The 25140-nt window shown below is 69.6% G+C and overlaps 4 protein-coding genes across 5 annotated transcripts; all 4 read right to left on the bottom strand.

The window, feature by feature from the left end:
- Nucleotides 1–2206: 2206 nt before the first annotated feature.
- Nucleotides 2207–6727, bottom strand: DHH (desert hedgehog signaling molecule). Of its 2 annotated transcripts, none has more exons than XM_084500108.1 (3): nucleotides 5936–6727; nucleotides 4211–4472; nucleotides 2207–3627 (listed from the first exon to the last, which is right to left on the bottom strand). In XM_084500108.1, the coding sequence occupies exons 1-3, from the start codon at nucleotides 6245–6247 to the stop codon at nucleotides 2918–2920; spliced, it is 1284 nt and encodes a 427-aa protein (XP_084356234.1). In that variant the 5' UTR covers nucleotides 6248–6727; the 3' UTR covers nucleotides 2207–2917. The 2 variants fall into 2 exon arrangements, with proteins under 2 accessions (XP_084356234.1, XP_084356235.1); XM_084500109.1 differs by having other exon boundaries at nucleotides 2207–3585; nucleotides 5936–6724.
- A 1430-nt stretch (nucleotides 6728–8157) lies between these two features.
- On the bottom strand, nucleotides 8158–14053 carry LMBR1L (limb development membrane protein 1 like). Its single transcript, XM_084500215.1, has 17 exons — nucleotides 13700–14053; nucleotides 11844–11928; nucleotides 11550–11586; nucleotides 11245–11384; nucleotides 11052–11155; nucleotides 10851–10977; nucleotides 10659–10727; nucleotides 10480–10544; nucleotides 10296–10371; nucleotides 10113–10196; nucleotides 9908–9984; nucleotides 9725–9802; nucleotides 9570–9643; nucleotides 9386–9476; nucleotides 9120–9186; nucleotides 8878–9039; nucleotides 8158–8791 (listed from the first exon to the last, which is right to left on the bottom strand). Exons 1-17 carry the CDS (start codon nucleotides 13769–13771, stop codon nucleotides 8733–8735), a joined length of 1467 nt encoding a protein of 488 aa, XP_084356341.1. The 5' UTR covers nucleotides 13772–14053; the 3' UTR covers nucleotides 8158–8732.
- A 657-nt stretch (nucleotides 14054–14710) lies between these two features.
- On the bottom strand, nucleotides 14711–18890 carry LOC311424728 (tubulin alpha-1B chain). The gene is made up of 4 exons (XM_084500107.1): nucleotides 18731–18890; nucleotides 16889–17111; nucleotides 16657–16805; nucleotides 14711–15893 (listed from the first exon to the last, which is right to left on the bottom strand). Exons 1-4 carry the CDS (start codon nucleotides 18731–18733, stop codon nucleotides 14913–14915), a joined length of 1356 nt encoding a protein of 451 aa, XP_084356233.1. The 5' UTR covers nucleotides 18734–18890; the 3' UTR covers nucleotides 14711–14912.
- A 2404-nt stretch (nucleotides 18891–21294) lies between these two features.
- LOC311424734 (tubulin alpha-1A chain) lies at nucleotides 21295–24700 on the bottom strand. The gene is made up of 4 exons (XM_084500113.1): nucleotides 24597–24700; nucleotides 23250–23472; nucleotides 23018–23166; nucleotides 21295–22453 (listed from the first exon to the last, which is right to left on the bottom strand). The coding sequence occupies exons 1-4, from the start codon at nucleotides 24597–24599 to the stop codon at nucleotides 21473–21475; spliced, it is 1356 nt and encodes a 451-aa protein (XP_084356239.1). The 5' UTR covers nucleotides 24600–24700; the 3' UTR covers nucleotides 21295–21472.
- Between the last annotated feature and the right edge of the window lie 440 nt (nucleotides 24701–25140).

The raw sequence follows: 25140 nt of genomic DNA on the forward strand, positions 1-25140 counted from the left end.
GCCCCGGCCCCCCCCGCGGCCTACCCGGGCCCGTTCCTCTCAAGCTCAGGCGGCGGCGGCTCGGCGGCGGCCCCCCCCCCGCCAACCCGAGGCCTTTCCAGGCCCGGGCATCCCCGGGAGCCTGCCCCGGGAACCGGAGGGGGGGGATATATTTTTTTGGGGGGGGGTCACACAACGACCCCCGGTTCCCTCCTCCTCCTCCTCCTCCTCTTCCCCCCCCCACCTCACGGCTCACACAAAGGGGGGGGGGCAGCTCCCGGGGCTCCTTTTTTTTTGTTGTTTTTTTCTTTTTTTTTTTCTCCTTTTTCACCCCAAACCCCCGAGCTGGGAGGGGGGGGGGGGGGGTTGAAACGGGAGAACGGCGGAATTGGGGGGGGGAGGAGGAGGAGGAGGAGGAGGAGGAAGAAGGGGGGGGGGGGGGGAGACTTTTCCCTTCCGGGGGGGGAAAGGGGGAAGCGGAAAACGGGAGCGGAAAACGCGGGGCCCGGCCCCGGGAGGGGAGGGGAAGACGAGAAGGGGGGGGGGGAACCGGGGATAAGGGGGGGGGGGGGGGGGACACGACACCGCCGCTCTCTTACCCGCGGCCTCCCCTACGCCGCCGCCGCCGCCTCCGGTACCGGGGCCCGGGCAGCGGGGCGGGAGGCGCTCCCCGGTGCGGCCATTTGCAGAGGAAAGTAGGGCTCGCCCCGCCCGCCGCACCGGGGCCGCCGACTGCCGGAGGAGGAAAAGGGAGAAAGGAAACGGAAACGGGGCGTTGAGGGGGGGGGGGGCGCCGCCGCCGCCGCCGCCGCCGCCGCGCCCGCACTACTTTGTCGGCGGGGGCTCGGGCGGAGGGAGACGGAGCGCGGAGGGCGCGGCGGTGCGGCGCTGGGGGAGGGCCGGCGCGGGCCGCAGTGCACGCTGCTGCCGGGAGGGATCCCTCCGCGCGGGTTAACCCCTGCGCTGCCGGGGCGGGCGCGAGGCGCGCACGTGGGTGGAGGGGGGCGGACGGGGGGGGGTGCGGATCCGGTACCGGGGGGTCCCGGTTCTGTTCCCGGTTCCGTTCCCGGTTCTGCACCCGGCCGCGGTCCCGATTCCGCTCCCGGTTCTCCCGGGGCTCGCCCCGGGTGGGTGCGTGGGGCGGGCTCCGTCCCGGACCCGCGTGGCCGTGGGGTCAGCGCGGTACCGGGGAGCCCCCGGGGTTGCGGGGGGCACCCCCAGGTACCCCGGGGGCAGCTCCCGGGCACGGCCCCCCCCCGTACCCCGGCACCTGCCCCCCCCTCCCCCAATACCCCAGTTCCTACCCCCCCAGCTCTAATTGGGCAATTAGCGTTAATTAGCGGCAATTAACCGAGCAGGGAGCGCGGCCCCCAGCCCCTCCCCGCCATCCGAGGGGGGGCTCCACCGTGGGTGCCGCTGCACGGGGCCACGTCCGTCCTTGTCACGCGTGTCCCCAGGGAGGGGCTGTCCCTAGGCTGGCAGCCCCCTCCCACCTTGTGTCCCCCCCGCGTGGGGTCGTGGCGCTCCGCAAACTTCCCCTCCACGACCCGCGAGCTTCGGCCTGGGGGGGTCCCCGTCACCGCCCCCACGCGTGGGTGTGGGAAGTGCCCCCCCACCCACCCGAGCGAGCACCCACAGCACCCTGTGAGAGGACACAGCCCCGGGAGGGGGGGCGGGGCGGGCTGAGCGGGACCCCACGCCACCGGTAACGACCCCCAAGGGGGGGGCAACCCCACGCGGCGTCACGCGTGGGAGCCTTGAGCCGAGCCCCACGCCCCTCCACGCCCCTTCACGCCCCCCCTCCGGAGCGACCCACGGCGCGGCGGGCCCCGAGGAGCCCCCGGCGGTACCGGGGCTGGGGGCGCGACCCCCGCCACGCCACGCGTGGGGAGGGAAAAGCGGCGCGGGCGGGCGCGGCACCCAGCGCAATCAGCGGCCGGGAGGGGAGGGAGGGGGGCGTGGCCTCCGCCACTACGCTCCCGCGCCGCGTGACCACAACACCGCCCGCTCGGCGCTCCCATTGGGCGGCGGGCGGCGGGTGGGCGGGGCGCGGCGCGCGCGCAGGCGCCTGGGCGGCCGCGGCTCCATTCATGAAAAAGGCCGAGAGCGGCTCGGCCACGTGGTTGGCGCTCACCTGCGGGGGACACGCGGGAGGGCGCCCACCTTCCCTCCCCCCCCCCGGTACCGGAGACCCCCGGGACCCCCCCCCCAGCCACAGCTCCGCATGGGCCATAGATTTCTCTTTATTTACGAAAACAATTAAATAGTATTATTCTTTTTTTTTGGGGGGGGACAGAAGTGGTTAAAAGCACGCTCGCCCCCCCTGCCCCCCGATCGATGGGGGTCTGGGAGTGGGGGGGGGGGCTGGCCGGAGGACGTTTATATTACATTTATAAATAGAAAAATAAAACTCTCAAGCAGGGCGGGTTAGCGGTTAGCGCGGGTTAGAGCTGGGCCCCCTCCCTGCCCTGCAGCCCCGAGCGGTGCGGGGACACCGTGGGGGACGGGGACATTGTGGGTGACAGGGACACCATGGGGGATGGGGACACCACAGGTGTTGGGGACACCATAGGTGATGGGGACACTCCAGGTGATGGGGACACCGCAGGGGACAGGGACACCTCTCAGCTCCAGGGGCAGTGCCCCAGTCCCCAGGCGCAGCGGTTAATAAAGCAATAAATACGGGGGGAGCACACGGGGTGGGGGGGCTGGGGCACGGGGGCCACCTAACGCCCCCCAGCAGTGCTGCGGGGTGGCCCCCAGAACATGGGAGGGGGCTGAGCCCTGCTCCCTGCACCATGCCCCCAGTGCCCAGCCAAGGGGCACCCAACCTCCCTGGGGGGCCCCCACACCTCCTCCTTGGCACCCATGGGTGCGAGGGGTCTGGCGCTGGTCCTGGTGCTCCGGTGTGAGCCCTGCAGGCTGGGGGGGGGGGGCTCTACGCCTGCACGGCCTCGTGGCCCAGCACCCCCCAGGCCAGGCGGTAGAGCAGGCGCGAGTACCAGTGCACGCCCGCCTCCGGTGCCGTCCCGTTGCCCCCCTCGGCGCGGGCGGGCAGCAGCGAGAGGAGCCCGTGGAAGAGGCGCAGGGGGGCGAAGGCGCGGTGGGCCCAGCGGTGGCTCTCCAGGACGGCGTAGCAGGATGCCAGCACCCCGTTGACCAGCAGGGTCCCGTGGGAGGTGAGGGGGGCGAAGACCCCCACGCCTTCCTCCCGCGACACCCTCAGCACGCGCGCGGGGCGCAGCCCCTGCCCGCCAGCCCCCTGGGCCAGCACCGCGTCCCCCGGGCGCAGGCGGCGGGCGAAGACGGGCAGGAAGGCGGCCGAGCCGTTGGCGGCCCCGCGGGCGGCGAAGACGAGGTGGGACGGGGTGAGGAGCAGCCGGCGAGCCGGGCTGGCCGTCTCGATGGCCACGAAGGAGGCACGTTGGCCCAGGTCGCGGTGGAGGAAGAGCAGCACCTCGGTGGGCACCAGGCGGCCGCCGGGCTCGGCGCCCAGCACCCAGTCGCCCTGGCGCAGGTCGGCCAAACCCCGGCGCTCGCCGCTCCGCAGCGTCACCGTCGCGTGGCCCGGGAAGCAGCCGCCGGTGCGCACGGCCAGGGAGTTATCTGGGAGGGTGGAGAACGCCACCGGTGGGTCCCCGCGGCCACCTGGGGGGGAGCAGCAGAAGGGGAAAGGGCCCCGAGCGGAGCTGCTCTGACCAGACCCGAAATCTCCCCCCCTCCCGAAACAAAGCGGATATTTTCTGAACACCCCTCCACCCCCCCCCCCGTGGTTCCTGTGAGCAGGATCCAGGCTGAGCGGGTGCTGCAGGGCCCCTTTGTCCGGCCCGCACTGATGCCCTTTGTTCCGCCTGGCCCTGCCGCTGGGGACAGTGACATTTGCGGCCACTTTCACTTTCTGTCGATTGTCACTTCTGGCCTGGACCAGGGCTGCTGGCCGGAGCGGCTGCGGGGCTGGGGGGGGGCGCATCCAAAGTGTCTTAAACCCCCCCCCACCATACTCTGTGTCCCCATGGGAGGCGAGCCCTGGGGAAAAGCTCTGTCCGTGCCACTTTGGGGTGGGGAGGAATAGGATTTTTTGCCAAGCTGGTGGCTGAATGGAGCTGGGACAGGCTGGGGGCTACATCCCACACCGCCCTGGGATGGAAATGGGGGGCAGAGGGTGTTGGGGGGCCACAGGTTGGGGTGCTGAGGGGGACGGCAGCCCCCTGGCAGCCCCGTGGTGCCGTACCTGCTCTGACGGAGACGTGGATGTGCGCCTTGGACTCGTAGTAGACCCAGTCGAAGCCGGCCTCCACGGCCAGGCGCGCCAGCATGCCGTACTTGTGGCGGTCGCGGTCGGAGGTGGTGATGTCCAGCGCCCGGCCCTCGTAGTGCAGCGAGTCGGGGAGGTGGTGCCCGTCCTCGTCCCAGCCCTCCGTCACCCGCAGCTTCACCCCCGGCCACATGTTCATCACCGCGATGGCTAACGAGTTCACCCGCTCTTTGCAGCGCTGGATCGGGGAGGGGGGGACACACGGGACAAGCACCAGGGTCAGTCCTGACCCCCCTGTGGCACCCACAGCCCTACCTGGGGCGTCCTGAGTGTGGACGGACAGACGGACACTGGGGGGCTGTGGGGGTTTGGGAGGGGGCAGCCCGAAGGGGTTGCTGGCTAGGGGGGCAGATGGGACCCCCCCTCAGCCTGCAGAGGGGCACAGCTGAGCTGCCCCCCCCCAGAATGGTGCAGGTTGAAGGTTAACGTGCCCCAGGGTCCTGCAGGGGAGCCCGGGCAGTCAGGTGGAAAGGGCGCGGGACGGTGCCGGGTGTCACCTTCCCCTTGGCCATGGCTGTGACTGATTAACCTGACCGTGGGGGGGGGCACGGGGCAGAGCTGGGGGGTGCAGCCGAGCAGAACCAGCCCCACGTCCCGTAGCAGCACCGGGGGGGGGCTCGGCGCCTGCCAGAGCAGAGCAGGATGCGTGCAGCTCCCACGCTGCAGAGAGCAGGGCTCTGCAGGGGCACGGGGGGGGGGGTCCCACGAGCTGGGGGAGGCAGCGGTGGGGGCTCGGGCGGTGCCCGTGAGGGGCTCAGGGGATGGAGGCCGCTCCCATCCGCCCCAGCAGCCGGCGAGGTCGTGGCGTCCCTCCGTGCCCCGGTGCCCCCCGGTTCCCCGTGTAACAAAGCCGCTCCCGGGAGCGGTGGGGCAGCGGGGGCGGGAGTGCGGGGCCCGGTCCCGGGGCTGCCCGGCCCGGAGGGGGGGCCCGGCATGCGACGGGGGGGTAGGAATGCACCCGGCCCGGCCCGGCCCGGCCCGGCGACAATAGGCGCCTTCCAGCCCGGCTCTGACCTCAGGCCCCGGGAATGCCGGCACGGCCACAAAGGCCCCTTTCAGCCGCCCGCACCCCGGGCCGGCTCCGTGCCCGCGGCCCGCCGGGCTCCGCCGCCCCGGCTCCGCCGCCCCCGCCGCCCCGGGCCGAGGGAGCCGCGGCGCTGCCTGGACCACTCGCAGCATCCCCCGTCTCCATGGCGACCGCGGAGCCGCCCTTCGCCATGGCAACGGCCGGCGAGCATCCCGGCGGGACGAGGCGCAGCCCCGGACCCCCGGGAGACGTCTACCGGGGCCGCCCCCTCCCCGTTGGCCCGCCCCGGGGCCGGGCAGGGGCGGCTCCGCGGACCGGGAGCGGCAGCCCCGGGATCCCCGGCAGCCCCCGACGCCCCCTCCCCGTTAATCCCCGCCGCGGGTCCTCAGAGACCCACCCGGTGCCACCGGTACCGGGGCCCGGGGGGAAGCTCCGGGAGAAGCCGGGGAGGGGACCCCGCGCCCCGGGAGCGTCGGGGCCGCCGGGGAACGGTCGGTGCCACCGGGGGTCAGTCGGTGCCACCGGGGGCCGGTCGGGGCGCTCCCTCCCGCTCCCTCCCCGCCGCCCCCGCGCCCCGGGGAGCGCGGCCGGACCGTCCCGGGCTCAGCCCCCACCTCGGTCATGAGCCGGTCCGCCCCCGTGTTCTCCTCGTCCTTGAAGATGATGTCGGGGTTGTAGTTGGGCACCAGCTCCCTGAAGCGCTCCGAGCCCCTCAGGACTTTCCCCTCCGCCTTCCCGCTCGCCCCCAGCGTCTGCTCGGGCACGTTGGGCACGAACTGCTTGTAGAGCAGCGGCGAGAGCTGCCGCCGCCCGAACCGCCGCCGCCCCACCGGCCCCCGGCCCGGCCCGCAGCCCAGCACCGGAGAGGCCAGCAGGAAAGCGGCGAGGCCGAGGAGGCCGAGGGCGAACCGGCTGCACCGGGGCATCCCGGCCGCCGAGCTCCGCCGGGCCCCGCTGCCTCCGCGGCCCCCGCTTCAGTCACCGGGGGCACGGGCGGCCGGGGCGGGCATGGCACCGGCGCGGCGGCCCCGGGGCTTTTAGCGGCTCCCGGTGCCAGGGGCGGGTCGGCGGCGTTTCCTTCTCACACCCACGGGCCCGTCGCCGCTCCGGGACCCGCGGCCACCCGGGACGAGTGACAACCCCTCCCCACGCACCCCCCCCCCGGGGCCGCCACCACCCACTCGGAGCGCCCGGGCACCGGAGCGTTTCCCACCCGCGCCCACGGACCCGGCACCCCCTCTCCTGGCGCTGCACCCTGCTCCCGGGGGGGTCCCCGACGGGAAAAGCCCCCTCCTCCTACCGCTGCGGCCCCGGGACGGGCACCGGGAACCGGGAACCGGCCCCGGGCACCGCGCTCCTGGCACTGGCCCGGCCCCGGCCGCCCCGCTTTTGGCACCGCCCCGGCACCGGGACCTCTCCCCGCTCCTGGCACCGTGCCCCGATTCCGGTCCCCCCCCCCCCTCCTCGTCTGGGTCCTGCGCTCCGGTACCGGCCCCCCTCACTTCCCCGGCACCGCTCTCCGGTACCGGGCCCCCCCCTTTTCCTTATCTCGCCGCTTTATCCGGTGCCGGTCCCGCTCCCCTCGCCTGTCACTGCGCTCCGGGACCGGGTCCCTGCTTCCCCGGCACCGCGCCCCGTTCCCGGGACCGTTTCTCCCACCTCCCCCCCCGGCACCGGAGCCTCCCGTTACCCTACGGCTGCCCCGCCGGTACCGGCAGCTCCCCCACCCCCTGGCAGAGCCGCCGGTACCGAGCCCCGATTCCTGGCTCTCCCCACTTCTCCCCCGTTTGCTGCCGTCCCCGGTACCGGTACCCGCTCCTGGCGCTGCCCCCGGTACCGGGCTGCCCGCAGCCGCCCCGGGCCGTGTCGGGCGGCCCCGGCCGGGTGCCCCCCACCTGCACCCGCTCGGCTCCGGCACTGGGCAGCGCCGCCGGGTCCCTCCGGCCCCGCCTCGGAGCCCGGCCCCCGGGAGCGGCGGCAGCGGCGGCCACGTCCCCCGGGGCCGCCCCCGCCGGGGCTGCGCTGCCCGGGACGGCCCCTCCGAGCCCCGGGTGTCCCCCCCCTCTCCCGGCACCCCAGGGAGCCGCCCGCGGCCCCCTCCCCAAAAGCACCCCCAGCCACGACGGGGAGGCACCCAAGGGTGCCAAGGACGAGGGCAGGAGGCAGCGGCAGGCTGGGAGCGGGGGGGGCCCCGCTCCCAGCCCCCCCGCAGCCCCCGTGCCAGCCCAGGGTGACCGGGAGGGGAGCAGGGCGCAGGGAAATCGCGGGCACCGATGGCCTCATTTCCTTCTATATAAACCCAGTTTCCTGCGCTTCCTGCTCAGCCCTGGTTCGGGGAGGGGTTGAGGGGGGGGTGCAAGGGCCCCCCCTATGCACGGGGAGGGGGGGGGCAGCCTGGCGCGGCCCCAGCCAGGGCAGGATGGGTGGGGGGCCTGTTCCTGGGCAGCTTCCGTGAGCCCCCCTCCCTCAGCCACGGAGGGGTCAGAGCCCCCCCAGGCCCCTGCGGTGCAGGCAGATGGGCTCAGAGCAGCTCAGCCCCCCCCTTCCCATACCCCAAAAAAGCCACCCCGTGCTGCCGCCCCCCCCCATTTAGGACTGGGGCTATCAGCACCAGGAACCGGGGCCAGGAGCAGCCCTCACCTTCGGCCCTTCCTGGAGTGGGCTCGTTAGCCACAGCCAGGAAGAGGGTTAATTGGGCTAATTACGGCCCCCAGGGAGAAGGCAGGAGCAGAGCCCCCCCTATAGGAACTCTAATCCCTGTCCCGAGCCCCCCCCCGAAGCCCTGCCCTGAGGTGGAACCAAGCCATGTAGCGTGAAAATATTCGATATATATTAAAAAAAAATGAGAGTTTGTTTATTGCTCCAAACAAGTAACGTGGTAACAGAGACCTGACCAACTCATCACACAGCTGCTGGGGGGGGCCCTGCCCCAGCCCTGCTCCTTCTTGGGATGGGGGGGGGGGGCAACCAGCGCCCCCTGGCAGCCCCCAGAGCAACAAGGGGGAGCGGAGTGACTGGGACCAGGGGGGCACGGGCCCCCCCCCGTTAGTGTTAAGAGGGATACCTGGGGAGGGGGGAGACGTTGAAAACCACACAAACTCCAAGAGGGCAGCACTGGGGGGGGGGGGGGGGCAAAGGGCCCGACCCCACGAGGTATATAAAAGAGTGGGGGGGCTGCAGCCAGCACAGCCCCGGGGGCTGCAGCCCCCTGATGGGGGCACGGCTCAAGGCCAAGGCTCAGTAGCGCAACAGGCTGAGATGGGGCTGCGGGGGGGGCACAGCCAGGCCCCCTCCTGGAGGCTCAGCTCCTCCTGGGGGGGGGCTCCAGCATCCGCAACGCATTCGGCAGCATCGGGACCAGTGCTGTGGCCGTTCTCGGGGACGGGGGGGGACAGCCTCGTGCCCCCAGCCCTAGCAGCGCTCGCCCAGGGGTCGGGAGCGCGGCACGGGCAGCGGCAGCTTGTGCAGACCTGGGTGCAGAGGGAGAGGGTGAGAGGCAGGCAGGGGACGGCCCCAGCGCCTCGTCCCATGTCCCCACCGTCCCCCCCGTCCTCACCAAAAGCGCGGAGCAGCTCCTCCTGCACGGCCCAGGTCACCTTCTTCACCAGGCACAGCGTGGTGAGCGCCGCAAAGCCCATGTTGTAGAGGAAGACGATGTAGAAGTTCCCCAGCCAGTTGAAGCGGCCAAAATCCCCCAGAAGGTCAAAGCGGGTGATCCCTGCATGACAGGGGGGGGGTCAGGGCATGCCGGCCCCGGGGGGCTGCCCAAGCCCCAGCCCCAGCCCCAGCGCAGCTCACCCAGCGTCCTGGAGAAGACGGGCAGGGCAGAGCTGAGCACCAGCAAGGACACGCAATTCCCGATGATCTGCGGGGGAAAAAAAGGAGAATTTGAAGGAGCCGCGGCACAGCCCCACGGTCCTGAACCTGCTCCCGGGGCCCTGCAGCGCCCGGGGCCGTGCTGGAGGCAGGGGGAGCCGGAGGGACGCGTGGTGCCCTCGCGTGGGGATGCCGCACAGTGCACAAGGACACGGGGACAGCCACGCGACACCTGGGGGGGCTCTCACCTTGGTGAGGGGGGTGTCCTGCCTCTCAGGGAGCAGCCGGGTGAAGAGGGGGGAGCTGTAGAAGCCCACGACGGAGGAGAGCATCAGGTAGCTGTGAGAGGGTGTTAAGGAGAGGACAGAGGGGGTGGCACAGGGGACAGCGCAGGGGGTAGGGGACAGCCACCAGTGCCCGTGTGAAGGATACAAGATGAGGATGACCTGCAGGGCAGCTCCGAAGGTGCCGAAGATGGAGAAGGAGACCTGGCCCAGGGGCGCATCCTGTGGGGCAGGAGGCACTTTGTGGGAACAAGCCCGGCAGAAGGGGCTCCTCGCTGTCCCCTGTCCCCCCTCCCCAGGTACCTGGATCCCCCGCGGCATCGCGGCATCATCCAGCAACAGCTCCAGGACGTGGAAGCAGACGATGAGCACCGAGATCCCCTGGGAAGAGAAGGAGGAGGAGGAGGAGGGAGTCAGGGTGTCTGCGGGGCCCTGCGACGCGCAGGGGGACAGGGACAAGGTGGGGACCCGGCCAGGGACACTTACTGTCAGTGCCAGGAGGCCCAGCATGGCCAGGGGGTAGCCCAGGTTCCTCTGCCAGGGTGATGCTCGGTGCCGCCGCTCTGCGGGGAGGATGTTAGAGCCCCTGCCCCACGGCACCCCCATCCCTCTCTCTTTGGGGCGCAGGTTCCCAGAGAACCAGTGCTCCCAGCGCTCCCAGTGCCCAGCTCTGGTCGCCCCAGTTCCTTACCCAGCTTCCGCCTTTTGCTCTGGAGGGCGAGGAGCTGCTCCCGCAGCAGCCCCACGTTCAGGTTCAGCCAGCAGGAAGCTTTGCCTGCAGGGGGAGACACCGAGGGGCTCACTCCCCACGTGCTGAGGGATTGGGGTCCCCGGGCACCCCAAGGCACCTCCCCAGCCTGCACTGAGCACCCACCGGACGCGATCCTGCGGGACACCGCGGCTTCCTCGAACCTCGTGCAGCTCAGCTGCTCGTCCAGGTCTTCCAGGAGCTGGGGACGGGCCAGGAGCCATGAGCAGGGGACACGAGTGACACCCCGGGAGCTGGGGGGACACCAAGACCCCAGGCGGGGCCTCACGGGGGTGGGGGTGCATCTTACCCGGGGTTTCACCAGCAGCTTCCCCGTGACGGTGAACATAGTGGAGAGGCCAAAGGGAGTGCACACTGTGGGTGGGAGGAGAGGGTGAGCCCCAGCACCCTACCCCTCCCTGGGCCACCAGAAGGGTCCTGAGCAGCCCCCACCATGCCAGGGAGTGGCCCCGCAGGACCCGGACTTACGCAGCAGGAGCAGCACGCCGAAGAGTGAGATGCAGGAGTAGAGGTAGGGCAGGTAGTACTCCCAGAGGTCTGCGGAGAGAGGGGGCAGGATGCAGCAGGCCCCCCCAGGGCAGTCCTCTTCCTGCCCCTTTCAGCACCAGGGGCCCCATCCTGCCCCAGCAGCACAGACCCCCGAGCCCTGGCAGCACCCACCGTAGAGGGACTGGCGACTGGCCGCGTTGTTGCCGACGATGGCAGAGGCCACCCAGACCATGCCCAGCACCAGCAGCGTCAGCAGCAGCAGCACCACCGACGTCTCGTACACCCTGGCCATGATGCCCTGAGGGAACGGGATCAGCAGCAAGCCAGGGAGAGGGACACAGGGTGGGAGACAGGCCCCGTGGGGCCACGTACCTTCTTGGACCCCGCAAAGCCCTCCGACTCAGTGAAGAAGTATGCGAAGGGCATGAGGAAGACAAGGGACGTGTTGGAGAAGAGGAAGACCAAGTTCCAGAGGCCTGGGAGGGACAGAATAGGGTGAGCTCCCGCTGGGGGCAGCCCCAACCCGCAGCCCTCAGCACCCTGGGGCCACCCTACGTGCACCCACCGTGGATGAGGGACCCGTTCAGCCACTGGATGTAGTAGTTGTGGGGGAAGGAGAGCAGCACCTCGTTGCTGATGATGGAGAAGGGGAGCAGGAGCACGGCACCCAGCGCCACAGCCAGGGTGAAGGTGCACATCCCCAGCCTGTGGGAGGGACAAGCGTCAGTTCCAGCCCCTGCGTGGATGTCACAGCCCGGCCACAACCCCCTGGGGGGGTCACTGACCCCCGTGGAGCTGGGGAACGCCGTGTCCCAGCCGGGCAGGGAGAGGGAAGTGGCTGAGCAGGAGCGGGACAGGGGAGGAACTTACGCAATCCTGTTGACAGCAGCGTCCTCGTCATCGTGAACTGTGGAGGAACAAAGCACCAGGATGGCTCCCTGCTCTCCCCCCCAAACATCCTCCCCCAAAACAGAGCTGCAAAGCCCAGCAGTGCTCCCGAGGGAGCTGGGGCCCTGCTCCCCTTCCATAGCAGCCCTGGGGGATGCCCCATAGGGACGGATGCCCCAGGAACGTGGGCTGGAGTGGGACTGGGGCTGCTAAGGGAGGCAGAAAGCAGGGGAGGAGCATCTCAGGGGAGGCTCGTTTCGGCTGCCACCCCCCTACCTGCTGCAAAGTCCGTCTGCTTCTTGAAGTGGGTTATGATGAAGTGGCAGAGGATGTAGAGGCTGGCGAAGAGCAGGGCACAGATCTGTGGGCAGAGCAGCGTGGGCAGTGCTGGTGGACCCAGAGGGCAGCGCTCCCACCCTGGGCTCTGCCACCGGGACCTGCCCGCTCCACCCTATTTGTTTTTCCAGTCCTGGCCCTGTTCACTCACCCCACACGTGTGCTCGGCCCTACCCACACACGGGGGCTGCACCCAGGGCTCACCCACTGGGTGCTCGCGAGCTGCCAGGAGGTCCCATAGGGGTTGGGATCATGGGGCGAGCACAGGCAACAACTCCGGGGCAGCCTGCGCTAGCAGAGCTGCCCACAGCTCAGCCCCAAAACCCCACAGCCCTCATCCTGCTGGCACCAGCACCCAGCGGGGCTGTGGGAGCAGCTTTGGGCCAGGTGCCAAGGCCGGCTGCAGCGTCTGTCCGTCCCCCCCCGCCCCCGCCAGCACGCCGAGGCCCAGCCAGAGCAGGCGATGTTCGAGGAACACAGCGACCTTTCATCCCTGCGGGTACGCGGCGGGATAGGGAAAGGTCGCCCGAATCTACCGCCTTGGCATGGGTGGAGTGGAGCTGCCCTGGCACCTCCCTCGTGCTGGAGGCTTGGCCGGGAGTCCCAGGGGTGGGGGGATGCCCAGTGGGGTGGCAGGAAGCCCCCGGAGCCCCCCATGGGTGGTCTCCAGTCCCTGCTCCCACCCAGGGAAGAACCACAAGCTGTGTGTTTCCTCCTGCCCATGGGCTGCACCCCAAAGTGGAAAACTCTGCTTGGCCAAGGGACCCCAAATACCTGCACCCAGAAAGGGTGCGAGAAAGGGGCCTTGTGAGGAGGCCCCCAAGGAGGCGTGGGATAGGGCGGGTAGGGGAGCGGTGTCCCTGCTCCATCCCCGTGCAGGGCAAGGGCTCCCCAGCGGTGCTGACGCAACCACGGGGCAGGAGTGAGGCAGAGCTCCACAACGTGGCTCGGGAAAGTCTGAAAGGTCGAGCGAGCTCCACGCTGGCTGTGCTGAGCCAGGAGTTCCCGGGGCAGAGGCAGCTCAGCAGGGTGGAGGCCTGGGGAGCTCCAGGGCAGTGATGCTTGGCTCTGGTCGCCCCTCATGCAGCATCCCAGGGACCCTTGGGAGATGTCAGGGCCAGGACACGTGGGTCCCCCCACATCCCTGCCCCATGAATCAGGACCAGAGCAGCAGCCCCAGCTGCTCCCCTCCAGTGTCCCCAGCCCTGGGGGGCTCTGCAGGGCCCCTGCTCGCTGACATTGGCACTGAGCACCCTGGGGCAGGGACAGGGGCACCTGGCCCAAGTCTGGCACAACTCTGACACTGCTCAAAAGCCCAACACTGCCACCCCCCATCCCTCCCCCATGGCTGGGGATTCCCTGGGGGCATGGGAGGTGCTGGAGCACTGCAGGACCCCAGATCCACAGGGGAAGGCCAGGACCAGGGACCATGTCCCAGCCCCCTCGCACCCTATGGGTCCCCAAATCCCTTTGGGAGGGGAGACTGGAGTGGGTCCTGGCTGTGCTCAGAGGCGGGGGGGCTCTTGCCGGGCCAAGGGGTCCCACTCTGCCCGGGCCAGGCTCCCCACGCCCCCCGGGCCGAGCCGAGCCGGGCTATCAGTGGGGCACACGGCAGCACGGCGCAGCTCTGGCACCGATAAGGACCGGGCGTGGGGCTCAGCCCCGGCGGCTCTGGCACCGCAGCTGCCCCGAGGGGGGGTGTGCAGGGTCCCAGCCTCTTCCCCCCCCCCCCCACTTCCAGCAGGACCCCAGCCCCGCAGGACGCCCCCTCCCCACCGCCCGCGCCCCGCACTCACGATGCATTCGCGGACCCGTTCGTGGAAAAGCTGCTCCCGCACGGCCAGCGCGTCGTGCTCCACAGGGGCCATGGGGCGGCCAGCATGGCCGAGCCGAGCCGAGCCGGGGCAGGACAAAGCGCAGGGGAGAGCCGGGCCGAATCCGGACACAAGGCAGGGCCGGGCCGAGCCGAGCCGAGCCGGGTCAGGGCAGATGGCTGGGCTGAGCCGAGCCGGGCCAAGCCGAGCCGGATCCGGACACAGCGCAGGGCCGGGCTAAACCGAGCCGGGTCAGGGCAAAGCTCGGGGCCGGGCTGGATCCGGGCACAGCGCGGGGCCGAGCCGAGCCGTGCGGGGCCGCCCGCGGCACCAGGAGGCGAGGCCCCGCCCCTCCCGCCCGGCCCCGCCCCCCGCATCCGGCGCTCGCTACAATGTATCCGCTCGGCTGCCGCCTCAAAGGGCCCGGCCTCCGCCCCCATTGGCTGCCGGCTTTGAATGAGGCGTCGCTCATTGGCCGGGGGCTGCGCGGGCGGCTCCCATTGGCTGAAGGCGCCGCCGCGTTCCCACCCGCCGCTCCCACGGCCCCGCCGGACGCCCCCAGCCCCCTCCCCCCGAGGGCAGGAACCCGGGATTACCGCGGGGGCCAGAGCTAATCCCCCGGGCAGGGCTAATCCGCGGGTTAATCCGTCTATATCCCTCCCGGGCAGGGCAGGGGGAAGCACAGGATCCGCTGTGAGGCCCCCAGCAAGGGAACAGCTCCTCCTCCTGTTAGGGTCTTGGCCCCCAGTAGCTCCCTGAAGGCCCCCCCCGGAGCAGCAGAACCAGCGCCCCCCACCCTCTAAACCCGAGGGAGTGGGAAATTCCCCCCCCAGAGCAGGGGAAGCCAGAGCCAGCTCCAGCAGGAGCACCACCCCCTCCCCCCATGGTCATCTCATTGGGCAGGGACAATGGGGACAGCGTGTTCCCACGGGGCTGGGGCCAGCCAGCCGCAGGGGCTGAACCAGAGGCATTTGTATCCAACACAGAGGCAGCTTTTCTTAAAGCCTTTTATTCACAGACATGGTGCAGACACATGTAAAACAGACAGGATCACATTGGAGTGAGCACTTAGCCAGAGCAGCGCATCCTTCTAGCCAGGGCCAGTACCAAGACCCACACCTGGTGCACAAGAAAGCTGAAGTGTTTGAAGCTGACACTTTGTGGACATGCTACAGCGACAGAAGGAACCCAGCCTTTAGTACTCCTCCCCTTCCTCCTCTCCCTCCCCTTCCACTGAGTCCACCCCCACCTCCTCATAATCCTTCTCCAGGGCAGCCATATCCTCCCTGGCCTCCGAGAACTCCCCCTCCTCCATGCCCTCCCCCACGTACCAGTGCACGAAGGCACGCTTGGCATACATCAGGTCAAACTTGTGGTCCAGGCGGGCCCAGGCCTCAGCAATGGCTGTGGTGTTGCTCAGCATGCAGACAGCACGCTGCACCTTGGCCAGGTCTCCCCCAGGCACCACCGTGGGAGGCTGGTAGTTGATGCCCACCTTGAAACCTGTCGGGCACCAGTCCACGAACTGGATGCTGCGCTTGGTCTTGATGGTGGCGATGGCGGCGTTGACATCCTTGGGCACCACGTCCCCGCGGTACAGCAGGCAGCACGCCATGTACTTGCCATGCCGCGGGTCACACTTCACCATCTGGTTAGCTGGCTCGAAGCAGGCGTTGGTGATCTCGGCCACCGAGAGCTGCTCGTGGTAAGCCTTCTCGGCTGAGATGACGGGGGCGTAGGTGGCCAAGGGGAAGTGGATGCGCGGGTACGGCACCAGGTTGGTCTGGAACTCGGTCAGGTCAACATTCAGGGCCCCATCGAAGCGCAGGGAGGCCGTGATGGAGGACACGATCTGGCTGATGAGACGGTTGAGGTTGGTGTAGGTGGGCCTCTCGATGTCCAGGTTCCTGCGGCAGATGTCGTAGATGGCCTCGTTGTCCACCATGAAGGCGCAGTCGGAGTGCTCCAGCGTGGTGTGGGTGGTGAGGATGGAGTTGTAGGGCTCCACCACGGCTGTGGAGACCTGGGGGGCTGGGTAGATGGAGAACTCCAGCTTGGACTTCTTGCCATAGTCGACTGAGAGGCGCTCCATGAGCAGGGAGGTGAAGCCGGAGCCGGTGCCGCCTCCGAAGCTGTGGAAGACCAGGAAGCCCTGCAGCCCTGTGCACTGGTCAGCCTGGGGAAGAGAAAAAGAAGAGAAGACAAGACATCAGTATCAGTTTTTGTGACTTTAAGCTGCTCCTGATTTGTCCAGGAAGGGAAGTGTTGAGCCCTATTAGCTGAGATGCCTCCAAGGCTTGAGATCAGGAACACAAGCAGGGGCTGCGTGCAGTGGCAGGGTCTGCCTGAGCAGAGGACCCTGGGGACACACAGGAGCCAGTCCCATGTCCAGCACAACCTCCACACGCCTGCCTGGGGCTGTGCTTTACAGAGCGCATGGAGGCGCCTAGAGCCAGCATGCCCCAGAGGCACATGGGCAGGAGCCTTGCAGCAGCCATCATCAGCACTGCCCTCTATGTACAGAGGGCAGGCACGAGCCTCCCCCGTGGGAGTTAAACCCTCAGCACTGACTGCTGGTGAGCCGTCAGTAAAGTAGGATCAGAGTCCGGGTCAAGGGGAAGCCTCACATGACCCAACCCAGAACGAAAGTGAAGTTCCCCAAGGGCAGAAGGCGGCTGTCGCATGCCCTGCCATGGCCACCCCGGGGCCAAGTCCAGGGCTGGCAGCAGTGACACATCTGCAGCACCCGAGTGCAGAGGGCTCAGGGCTGCACGAGCACCGGCACTACCAGGAGCCATCACCTGGCACTGGGAGAACCCACAAGGGGTTAAATGCACCCAGACCTCAAGGCACAGCCCAGCTCCTCGCTCTCCTCTGGGGGCTTCCCCCTTCCCCAAAAGGCAGCGGTGGTGCAGGCACCCCTGAGGCTTTGTACCCACCAGCTTGCGGATGCGGTCGAGCACCAGGTCGATGATCTCCTTGCCGATGGTGTAGTGCCCCCGCGCATAGTTGTTGGCCGCATCCTCCTTGCCCGTGATCAGCTGCTCGGGGTGGAAGAGCTGCCGGTACGTCCCCGTGCGCACCTCATCTGCGGGACAGCACCACGCACCCCGTTAGCGCCGGGCACCCCCTCGGCACCCACCGCCCCCCACCCCGGCTCCCTTTGCTCACCGATCACCGTGGGCTCCAGGTCCACGAAGACGGCCCGGGGCACGTGCTTGCCGGCCCCCGTCTCGCTGAAGAAGGTGTTGAAGGAGTCGTCCCCCCCGCCGATGGTCTTGTCGCTGGGCATCTGCCCGTCGGGCTGGATGCCGTGCTCCAGGCAGTACAGCTCCCAGCACGCATTGCCGATCTGCACGCCCGCTTGGCCCACGTGGATGGAGATGCACTCGCGCTGCGGGGCAGAGCAGGGACAGAGCGGTCACCAGAGAGCCCCAGCAGCACAGGCAGGGGGCACAAATCCTGCCCGGGCTGGGAGCAGCAGTGCGGCGGTGCCACCCGGCGCGGGCTGGGGCAGGCGAGCGTCACCACGGGGCAACCATTTTGTGCCCGAGCTCCAAAGGGCATAGAAAGCTCATCGGCATCTCAGCCGGAGGGCTTAGCTGCGCGTGGCCAAGCCTCAAAACCAATAGGGTGGTGAGCTGGGGGGCGGACATGTGCTTGGGGACAGACCAGAGCCACCATTTCCCAGCCGAGCCCCGGCGCAGCACCCCAGGACCCCTCAAGTCCCTGTGCCAGCCCGGCATCGGGCTCCATCCTGCTTTTGAGCCGTGCGCCCTCGCACCGGGCAGGCTGGGGAGGCCATTTCGCAGCCTCACAGCGCAGGAAGGGCGAGGCCGGGCGAGGAGGAGGAAGAGGAGGACGAGGAGGAGGAAGCAGGCTGCGCAGCAGCGCGGACGTGACTGCGGCGCTGCAGGTGGTGGGGACCACACGCCGAGCCACCGCATGGCCCAAAACCCCCGGGGAGGGCTGAAGCCACCAGCACCCAGCTGGGGAGGGGGGTCCAGCTGCCCCAATCCTCCCCCCTTGCCCCCCCCCCGTCCCGATCCAGCACATTCCCAGCCGCACCCAGTGCGGCACCACCTGCTCCAGCACATTCCTCCCGCCCCGGCAGGGCAGATGGCGCCCGCCCCGGGGGGGCTAAGCCCAGGTTTTAGGGTTTTAGTGGTGGGGAGACCGCAGGAGGCCCCCCCCAGCAGCCTTGGGGCAGGATTAGCCCCATGGGGTCTCCTTTGGCTTGGACTTGGCTGGGGGCAAGGAGCAAACTGGGACAAAAGGGGGAATGTGGGGAACCCTTGGCAGTGCGGGGGGGCTCAGCATGGGATTTGGGGGTTGTGGTGCTGCGGGGGGGGGGAGGCTGAGCCCCCACCCACCCATGGATGGGTGTTGGGTGGGGGGGGCAGGAGCGCACCCGCGCCTTCCCGCGCGCGGGAAGGGTAACGGTCGGGGCTGGGCGCCAAAAATGAACCAGTGCCCCGCCCCCACCCGGTAATGGGGGGTGGAAATGGGGGGGGGGCTGGCACCACGTGCTGCTCCCAAAGGGTCCTCCAGGCACGGGCAGCACCCCCAGCCCCTGCTCTGTCCCCCCCGCCCCCGTTCGAGACCCCAACCCCTCCTCTGCCTTCCCCTGTCCCACTCAAGCCCCCCCAGCCCTTCTTCTGCCCCCCCAGCCTTTCTTCTGCCCCCCCCCAGCCCCTACTCAAGCCCCCCTAGTCCCTGCTCTGCCCCCCCACTTTCTGCATTACCCCCCCCTTTCCCACCCCCAACCCAAGGGCGGTTCCCCTTCCCCCCCACTCCTTCTCTGCCCCCCCCCGTGGCCCCCCCAGCCCCTGCTCTGCCCAGAGCCCCCCCCAGTCTGCAACCCCCCCAATCTGCAACCCCCCCAGCCCCTTCGGCGACCCCCTCAGCCCCCACCCTCCTCATCCTCATCCTGCTCCTGCCCCCCCCCCCAGCCCCATACTGCCTCCCCCAGCCCCATGTCCCCCCCCCCCGTGGCGTTGCCCCCCCCCGTACCATGGCTGCAGGCTGTTACTCGTCCCGACCACCAAGAAGTCGACGCAAGTACCGGGCTAGGGCCCCCCCCGGCCACCCTCTTATACAGCACCCGGGGGCGGGCCTCGCCCGCGCAACGCCCCCCCCATTGGTCAACTCGCCCGTCCATCCGAGCCAACCCCAGCGCTGATTGGCTGCGCCGCGTGGCGCGCTCCACCTTCCCCCCCCCCCGCTCCAGGGCGAGCGCTTTGCCCCCCCCAGCCGTGGGGGTGCAGCCCCCGAGGGGGGCTTATGGGGGGAGTGGGGGCTCGAGGGGGGGGCTGCAGAGCCCCTGGAGGCCCCCCCCAAGCTCTGCCCTTGCCCGCTGTGTGCTGGGGGGGGGGGGAGAACCGTGGCCGTTGCCGCCCCCCCCCCCGCCAGTCCCCGCCCGCCCCGGTGCGGTTTTGCTGCAGAGGAAAACTGCGACAGTGCTGGGGGGGGGCGCAGGGGGGGAGCCTGCGGCACGTGCTGCCTCGCCCCCCCCCCCCTCCAACAGCCCCAGAGCCTTTAATCGGCTTCCCCCGCCTGCCCCCCCCCCCGCCCCACAGGGGGCCCCCGGCCCCATCTGGACCTCCAGCCCCCCCCCGCCGCCCCCCTGCGCCCCCCCCCCCCCCGGCATGGGACCTGCCCTCTGCGCCTGCCCCCCCCCCCATATCCCCAGCCAAAACCTGCCCCCCCCACCCAACCCCCCCCAGCATGGAGGCTGCCGCCCCCGCCCCCGCGTAATCCCCGGCGCTATTTGTTCGCGCTAAACCGGAGCTCCGCGAGACGCTGCTCCACCGGACCCCCCCTCCGGTAGCCGCTCCCCCCCCCCATTACCGGGAGCCCCCCCCCATCTCCGTGGCCCCCCCCCCGGAGCACCGGAGGGGCCGCATTGCAGCGCTGACGTGGCGCTGCCGCATGGCCGCCGGCAAGCGGGGGTGGGAAATGGCGGATTTGGGGAGGGGGGGGGGCACGGGGAGGGGGTCCAGGAGCTGGGGTGCACCCCCCCGGCACTGCGGCACGCCCTTCCCCCCCCCCGTCGAGTTTCGCATCGCGTTCAGCTTCCCCTTCGTTATTTCCCCCTGTAGGGAGCCAGGAGCGTGGGGGGGGGGGGGCGGGGGGGTGATGGGGGGGCGGGAGGGGCTAATGGGGGGGGGCCGAGGGGGTGATGGGGGGGCCGGGGGGGGGTAACATGCTCACACAGGGCCGGGGGCTGCTGCTACATCGCGCCCCCCCCCCGCAGGTCATTGCCCCAACAGAGAGAATTTGGGGCGCGGGGGGGGGCACTGAGCCCCTCGGGGAGCAAAACAGCTCAGCCCTGGTGCCCCCCCCAAGGCACCCACGGGTTTCTGCCAGCCTCGGGGGGCAGCAGGGAGCCCCCAGGAGTAGTGCCCCCCCCAAAAAAAAAGGCTGCTGCTACCAGCCCTGCCCATGCTGCAGGGGCACATGGGGGGGGATATGAACGGGGGGGGGGTGGGCACACCGCAGCCCAGCAGCAGGCAGGGTGGGGGGCACCAGGTCCCTTTGCTTTGCAGCAGCCACTTGGATGCTGGGGGGGGGATTTTTGCCCTCAAAGACTCTGCTACTGCTCACATGGCCGGGGGGGGGTTCGACCCCCCCCCCCGGCAGCCCGGCTCTGCCAGGCTGCTCTCAAAGGGGGGGGGGGGGGGGGGGAAGAAAATCCGATGTAAAAAACCAAAACACTCTGTGCCTGGAGCAGTTTAATGGAAGAAGTAAACAGAGCCCCCCCACGGAAGCAAAAGGAGAAAATTCTTTGGTGTTCCCCCCCCCAGGGGGCGATTTTCAGCCATGACTCGGGAAGCAGGGCTTGGGGGGGGGCCACAGATATTTCTGCAAGGAGAGCCCCCCCTTCTCCTTCCTCACCTTGTACTGCTGCAGGACATGCAGTGGGAAACAGCTTTTTTTGGGGCGGGGGGGTTGGGTCAGGGCCCTGGCACTGCCCCCTCCCCAGTTTCCCCCCCCCAGCTATGGGTTTGGGGTCCGTGGGTGCTGCACCGCTGCTGCTCTGAGAGCACAGCACCGCGGGGAGGGCGAGCTCTGCCCCCCCCCCAGACCCAGCAAAAGGGGTCACAGCTGGGTGCTGACCCCACAGATGGGGAATATCCCCTGATAACCTACCCCATAAAGGCAGGGGGAGGAAGGGGACGATCAGGGCCATGGTGTTTGCCCCCCCCGCCCCCCCCCCAAGGCCGGGCACGCTGAGCGCTGCCGGGAAGCGCTGAATGAGCGCCTTGTTCTGCTCCGCTCGCCCCCCCAGCTCCTGCCTTGTGCCGTGACCCAGCTTTATCTCCAGCCCTGAGCTTGGACACGTCTCCCCCCTTCCCCATCTCATGGTGGGGGGGCAGCTCGGGGGCACGGAGCTGCCTCCTGGGGCTGAGCCCCAAAAGGAGGGAGCTGGGGCTGTGGGGTGCTGGGCTCAGCCTGCCCCCAGGAGCACCCCCCAGGGGCAGGGGGCTCGGGGCAGCCCCCAGCACAGGGGGAAATGGCCCCGCGCAGAGCAGGGCACCGCGGCACGGAGGAAAGACACCAGACACAGACCCAAGGACAGGGAATGCTTTTTATTCAGACCCACGGGAGAGGACGGGTGGGTCCGTAACAGACTTTTCCATTTCACAGACCATTTAACAGCACAGCCAGCGGCTCACCCGCTGCTACAGACCCGCCGGGGGGGGGGTCTTCCACTACATTTGTTCCCTGTTCGAGCAGCACCATTGTGAAGGTTTAATACTCCTCCCCTTCCTCCTCTCCCTCCCCTTCCACTGAGTCCACCCCCACCTCCTCGTAATCCTTCTCCAGGGCAGCCATGTCCTCCCTGGCCTCCGAGAACTCCCCCTCCTCCATGCCCTCCCCCACGTACCAGTGCACGAAGGCACGCTTGGCATACATCAGGTCGAACTTGTGGTCCAGGCGGGCCCAGGCCTCAGCAATGGCTGTGGTGTTGCTCAGCATGCAGACAGCACGCTGCACCTTGGCCAGGTCCCCCCCGGGCACCACCGTGGGAGGCTGGTAGTTGATGCCCACCTTGAAACCCGTCGGGCACCAGTCCACGAACTGGATGGTGCGCTTGGTCTTGATGGTGGCGATGGCGGCGTTGACGTCCTTGGGCACCACGTCCCCGCGGTACAGCAGGCAGCACGCCATGTACTTGCCGTGCCGTGGGTCGCACTTCACCATCTGGTTGGCTGGCTCGAAGCAGGCGTTGGTGATCTCGGCCACCGAGAGCTGCTCGTGGTAAGCCTTCTCGGCCGAGATGACGGGGGCGTAGGTGGCCAGGGGGAAGTGGATGCGCGGGTACGGCACCAGGTTGGTCTGGAACTCGGTCAGGTCAACGTTGAGGGCCCCGTCGAAGCGCAGGGAGGCCGTGATGGAGGACACGATCTGGCCTATCAACCGGTTGAGGTTGGTGTAGGTGGGCCTCTCGATGTCCAGGTTCCTGCGGCAGATGTCGTAGATGGCCTCGTTGTCCACCATGAAGGCGCAGTCGGAGTGCTCCAGCGTGGTGTGGGTGGTGAGGATGGAGTTGTAGGGCTCCACCACGGCCGTGGAGACCTGGGGGGCTGGGTAGATGGAGAACTCCAGCTTGGACTTCTTGCCATAGTCGACTGAGAGGCGCTCCATGAGCAGGGAGGTGAAGCCGGAGCCGGTGCCACCCCCGAAGCTGTGGAAGACCAGGAAGCCCTGCAGCCCCGTGCACTGGTCAGCCTGGAGGGAGAAACAGGGGTGGGGGGGCCATGATTAAGCTGAGCAGCAGCAGAGCTCGCTCCTTCCTCTGTGTCCTCTCCCGATGACATTTGGGGGATTTCCAGCAGCAGAGCAGGAATGGGGTGAGTCTGACTCCTGTTGTTGGAAACCCTCCAAGCGTGAATCCTCCAGGGAAGCCCCTCAGCCCCCAGAGCACTTTGGGGGGGGCACTCAGCCCATGGCTCTGCCGCCACCCCCATGCAGCTCCTCGGGCTCCCAACGCCGCTGAGTGCAGCTGGACGTGGCTGCAGCCAGAGCCGAGGAGGAACAAAGAAGGAATTGCAGAGCTCAGCACCGCCGGGCTCCTGGGGACGCGGCGCTGTGGAGCAGCTCCAACGCCCCAGCTGCGCCGCGTCCGGCCGCCAGCCAATGGCAGCCGCTGCAGAGCAGGATTACCATTAATTAATATATTAAGTCTAAACCCAGCCTGGCTAGTCCTGCAGGAAGGGCGAGACCCAGAACCGGAGCCTCCGTCCTCATCTCACCACCCACCGGCGCCCCCCGTGCAGTCCCCCCCGGCCATACCAGCTTGCGGATGCGGTCGAGCACCAGGTCGATGATCTCCTTGCCGATGGTGTAGTGCCCCCGCGCGTAGTTGTTGGCCGCATCCTCCTTGCCCGTGATCAGCTGCTCGGGGTGGAAGAGCTGCCGGTACGTCCCCGTGCGCACCTCGTCTGCGGGACAGCACCACGCACCCCGTTAGCGCCGGGCACCCCCTCGGCACCCACCGCCCCCCACCCCGGCTCCCTTTGCTCACCGATCACCGTGGGCTCCAGGTCCACGAAGACGGCCCGGGGCACGTGCTTGCCGGCCCCCGTCTCGCTGAAGAAGGTGTTGAAGGAGTCGTCCCCCCCGCCGATGGTCTTGTCGCTGGGCATCTGCCCGTCGGGCTGGATGCCGTGCTCCAGGCAGTACAGCTCCCAGCACGCATTGCCGATCTGCACGCCCGCTTGGCCCACGTGGATGGAGATGCACTCGCGCTGCGGGGACATTCGTGGTGCTGCGTCACCCCCCGTGGCCCGGCCGAGCCCCCCCCCTACACCCCACTCATGTCCCATTCCCCCCCTCCAGCTGCAGCCCCAGCCCATGCCCCCCCGGGATGCTGCCCCCTGGAGGGGCTGGTGCTGAGCCGCCCAGGGCACGATGGGGCCAGATCCTGCCCAGCCCCATCCTATTGTTCTGGGGGCTGCAGGGGGCTCAGCACCATGGCCACACCCGGTGCGGGGGGGGGGCTCAGCACTAGGGGGGCCCCATCCTAATCTGCCCACAGACCGAGCCTGTTGAGCCGCTGTGACAGTGCCTGTGGGGAGCCAGGGGGCTCAGCACCATCCTGCCCTGTGGGGCCGTGACCGCACCCAGCAGGAGATGGGAGCCCCCAGGGTCACATCCTGCCCTGCCCCCCCCCATGGGGACGCAGCCACAGCCCGTGTGGGCTGAGGGCTCAGCACCAGGGACTCATCCTGCCCCTGGGGGTCCCCATTGAGCCAGGGCCACGCCCAGGGCAGGACCAGGGACCCCATCCTGCCCCCAGCGCCCAGCACCCAGGGGCCCGATCCTGCCCAATTTAAGAGGGGCCACACCCAGGGGGGGCTCAGCCGCAGCCAAGGGGGCTCCTATTGAGACCCATCTGCCAGGAGCCACACCCAAGGGGGGGGCTCAGCACCAGGAGCCCCGTTCTGCTCCCTTTAACGGGCCCCGGGGGTCCCATCCTGCCTCATTTAACCCCAGCCACGCCCAGTGCAGACTCAGCACCGGGGGGGGGCTCATCCTGTCCTATTTAACGGGATCCGGGGGGGTCCCATCCCGCCCCGTTCACCGGGAGCCGCACCCAGAGCGGGCTCAGCACCGGACAAAGGGCCCCGATCCTGCCCCGTTTAACGGGGACCGCGCCCCGAGCGGGCTCAGCACCGGCGGGGGGGGGGCCTCATCCTGCCGGGGGGGCCTCATTACGGGCTTGGCAGCTCCGCCGGCTTCGGTGGGGGGGGAACGGGAACAAAGGCGGCGGCTCGGGGGTCCCCGGCGGGGGCGCGCACGGCCCGGGCCGATCCCGATCCTGGCTCCGATGTCCCCCCCCCTCGGTCCGGTGCCCCCCCCCCGCGCTCACCATGGCGGCTGCTCGGCTCCGGGGCTTTCTCACAGCACGACGCTGAGGCGGTCGATGTAAGAGGCGCGGCGGAGCCGGCGGCTGGGAGCGGGGCTTTATAGGGCCGGGACGGGACGGGGGGGACCGGGGAGGGGCGGGGGAACCGGGAGGGGGGGGGCCGGGGCCGGGGCGGGGCGGGGGGGGGGCGGTGGTGGCGGCCATTGGCGGCGCGGGGATGAGGTAATGCCCCCCCCCCCCCCCGGAGCCGCAGACAAAGCCGGGCGGGGCGGGGGGGGCTCGGGGCGGGGGGGGGCCGGGGGCTGCGGCGGGTGAAGGGACGGGGGGGGGTCAAGGGGGGGGCAGCACGGCTCGTCGCGACGCTGCCCACCCCCCTCTCCTGGTCCCGGTCTTGTCCCGCCGTGCCCCGGCCCTGCCCCGGGGGGGGGCATTTTCCGCCGTGCCCTGGTCCCGGTCCCGTCCCCGGTGCCACCAGCCGGGTGTCCCCGGGCCCCGGTGCCCGGCTATGGGGGTGGCCCCAGCCCCGGCCACGGCTTTGTCCCCAGCC

This window comes from Aythya ferina (assembly GCF_964211825.1).
Source record: "Aythya ferina genome assembly, chromosome: 28".
Lineage (NCBI taxonomy): Eukaryota > Metazoa > Chordata > Aves > Anseriformes > Anatidae > Aythya > Aythya ferina.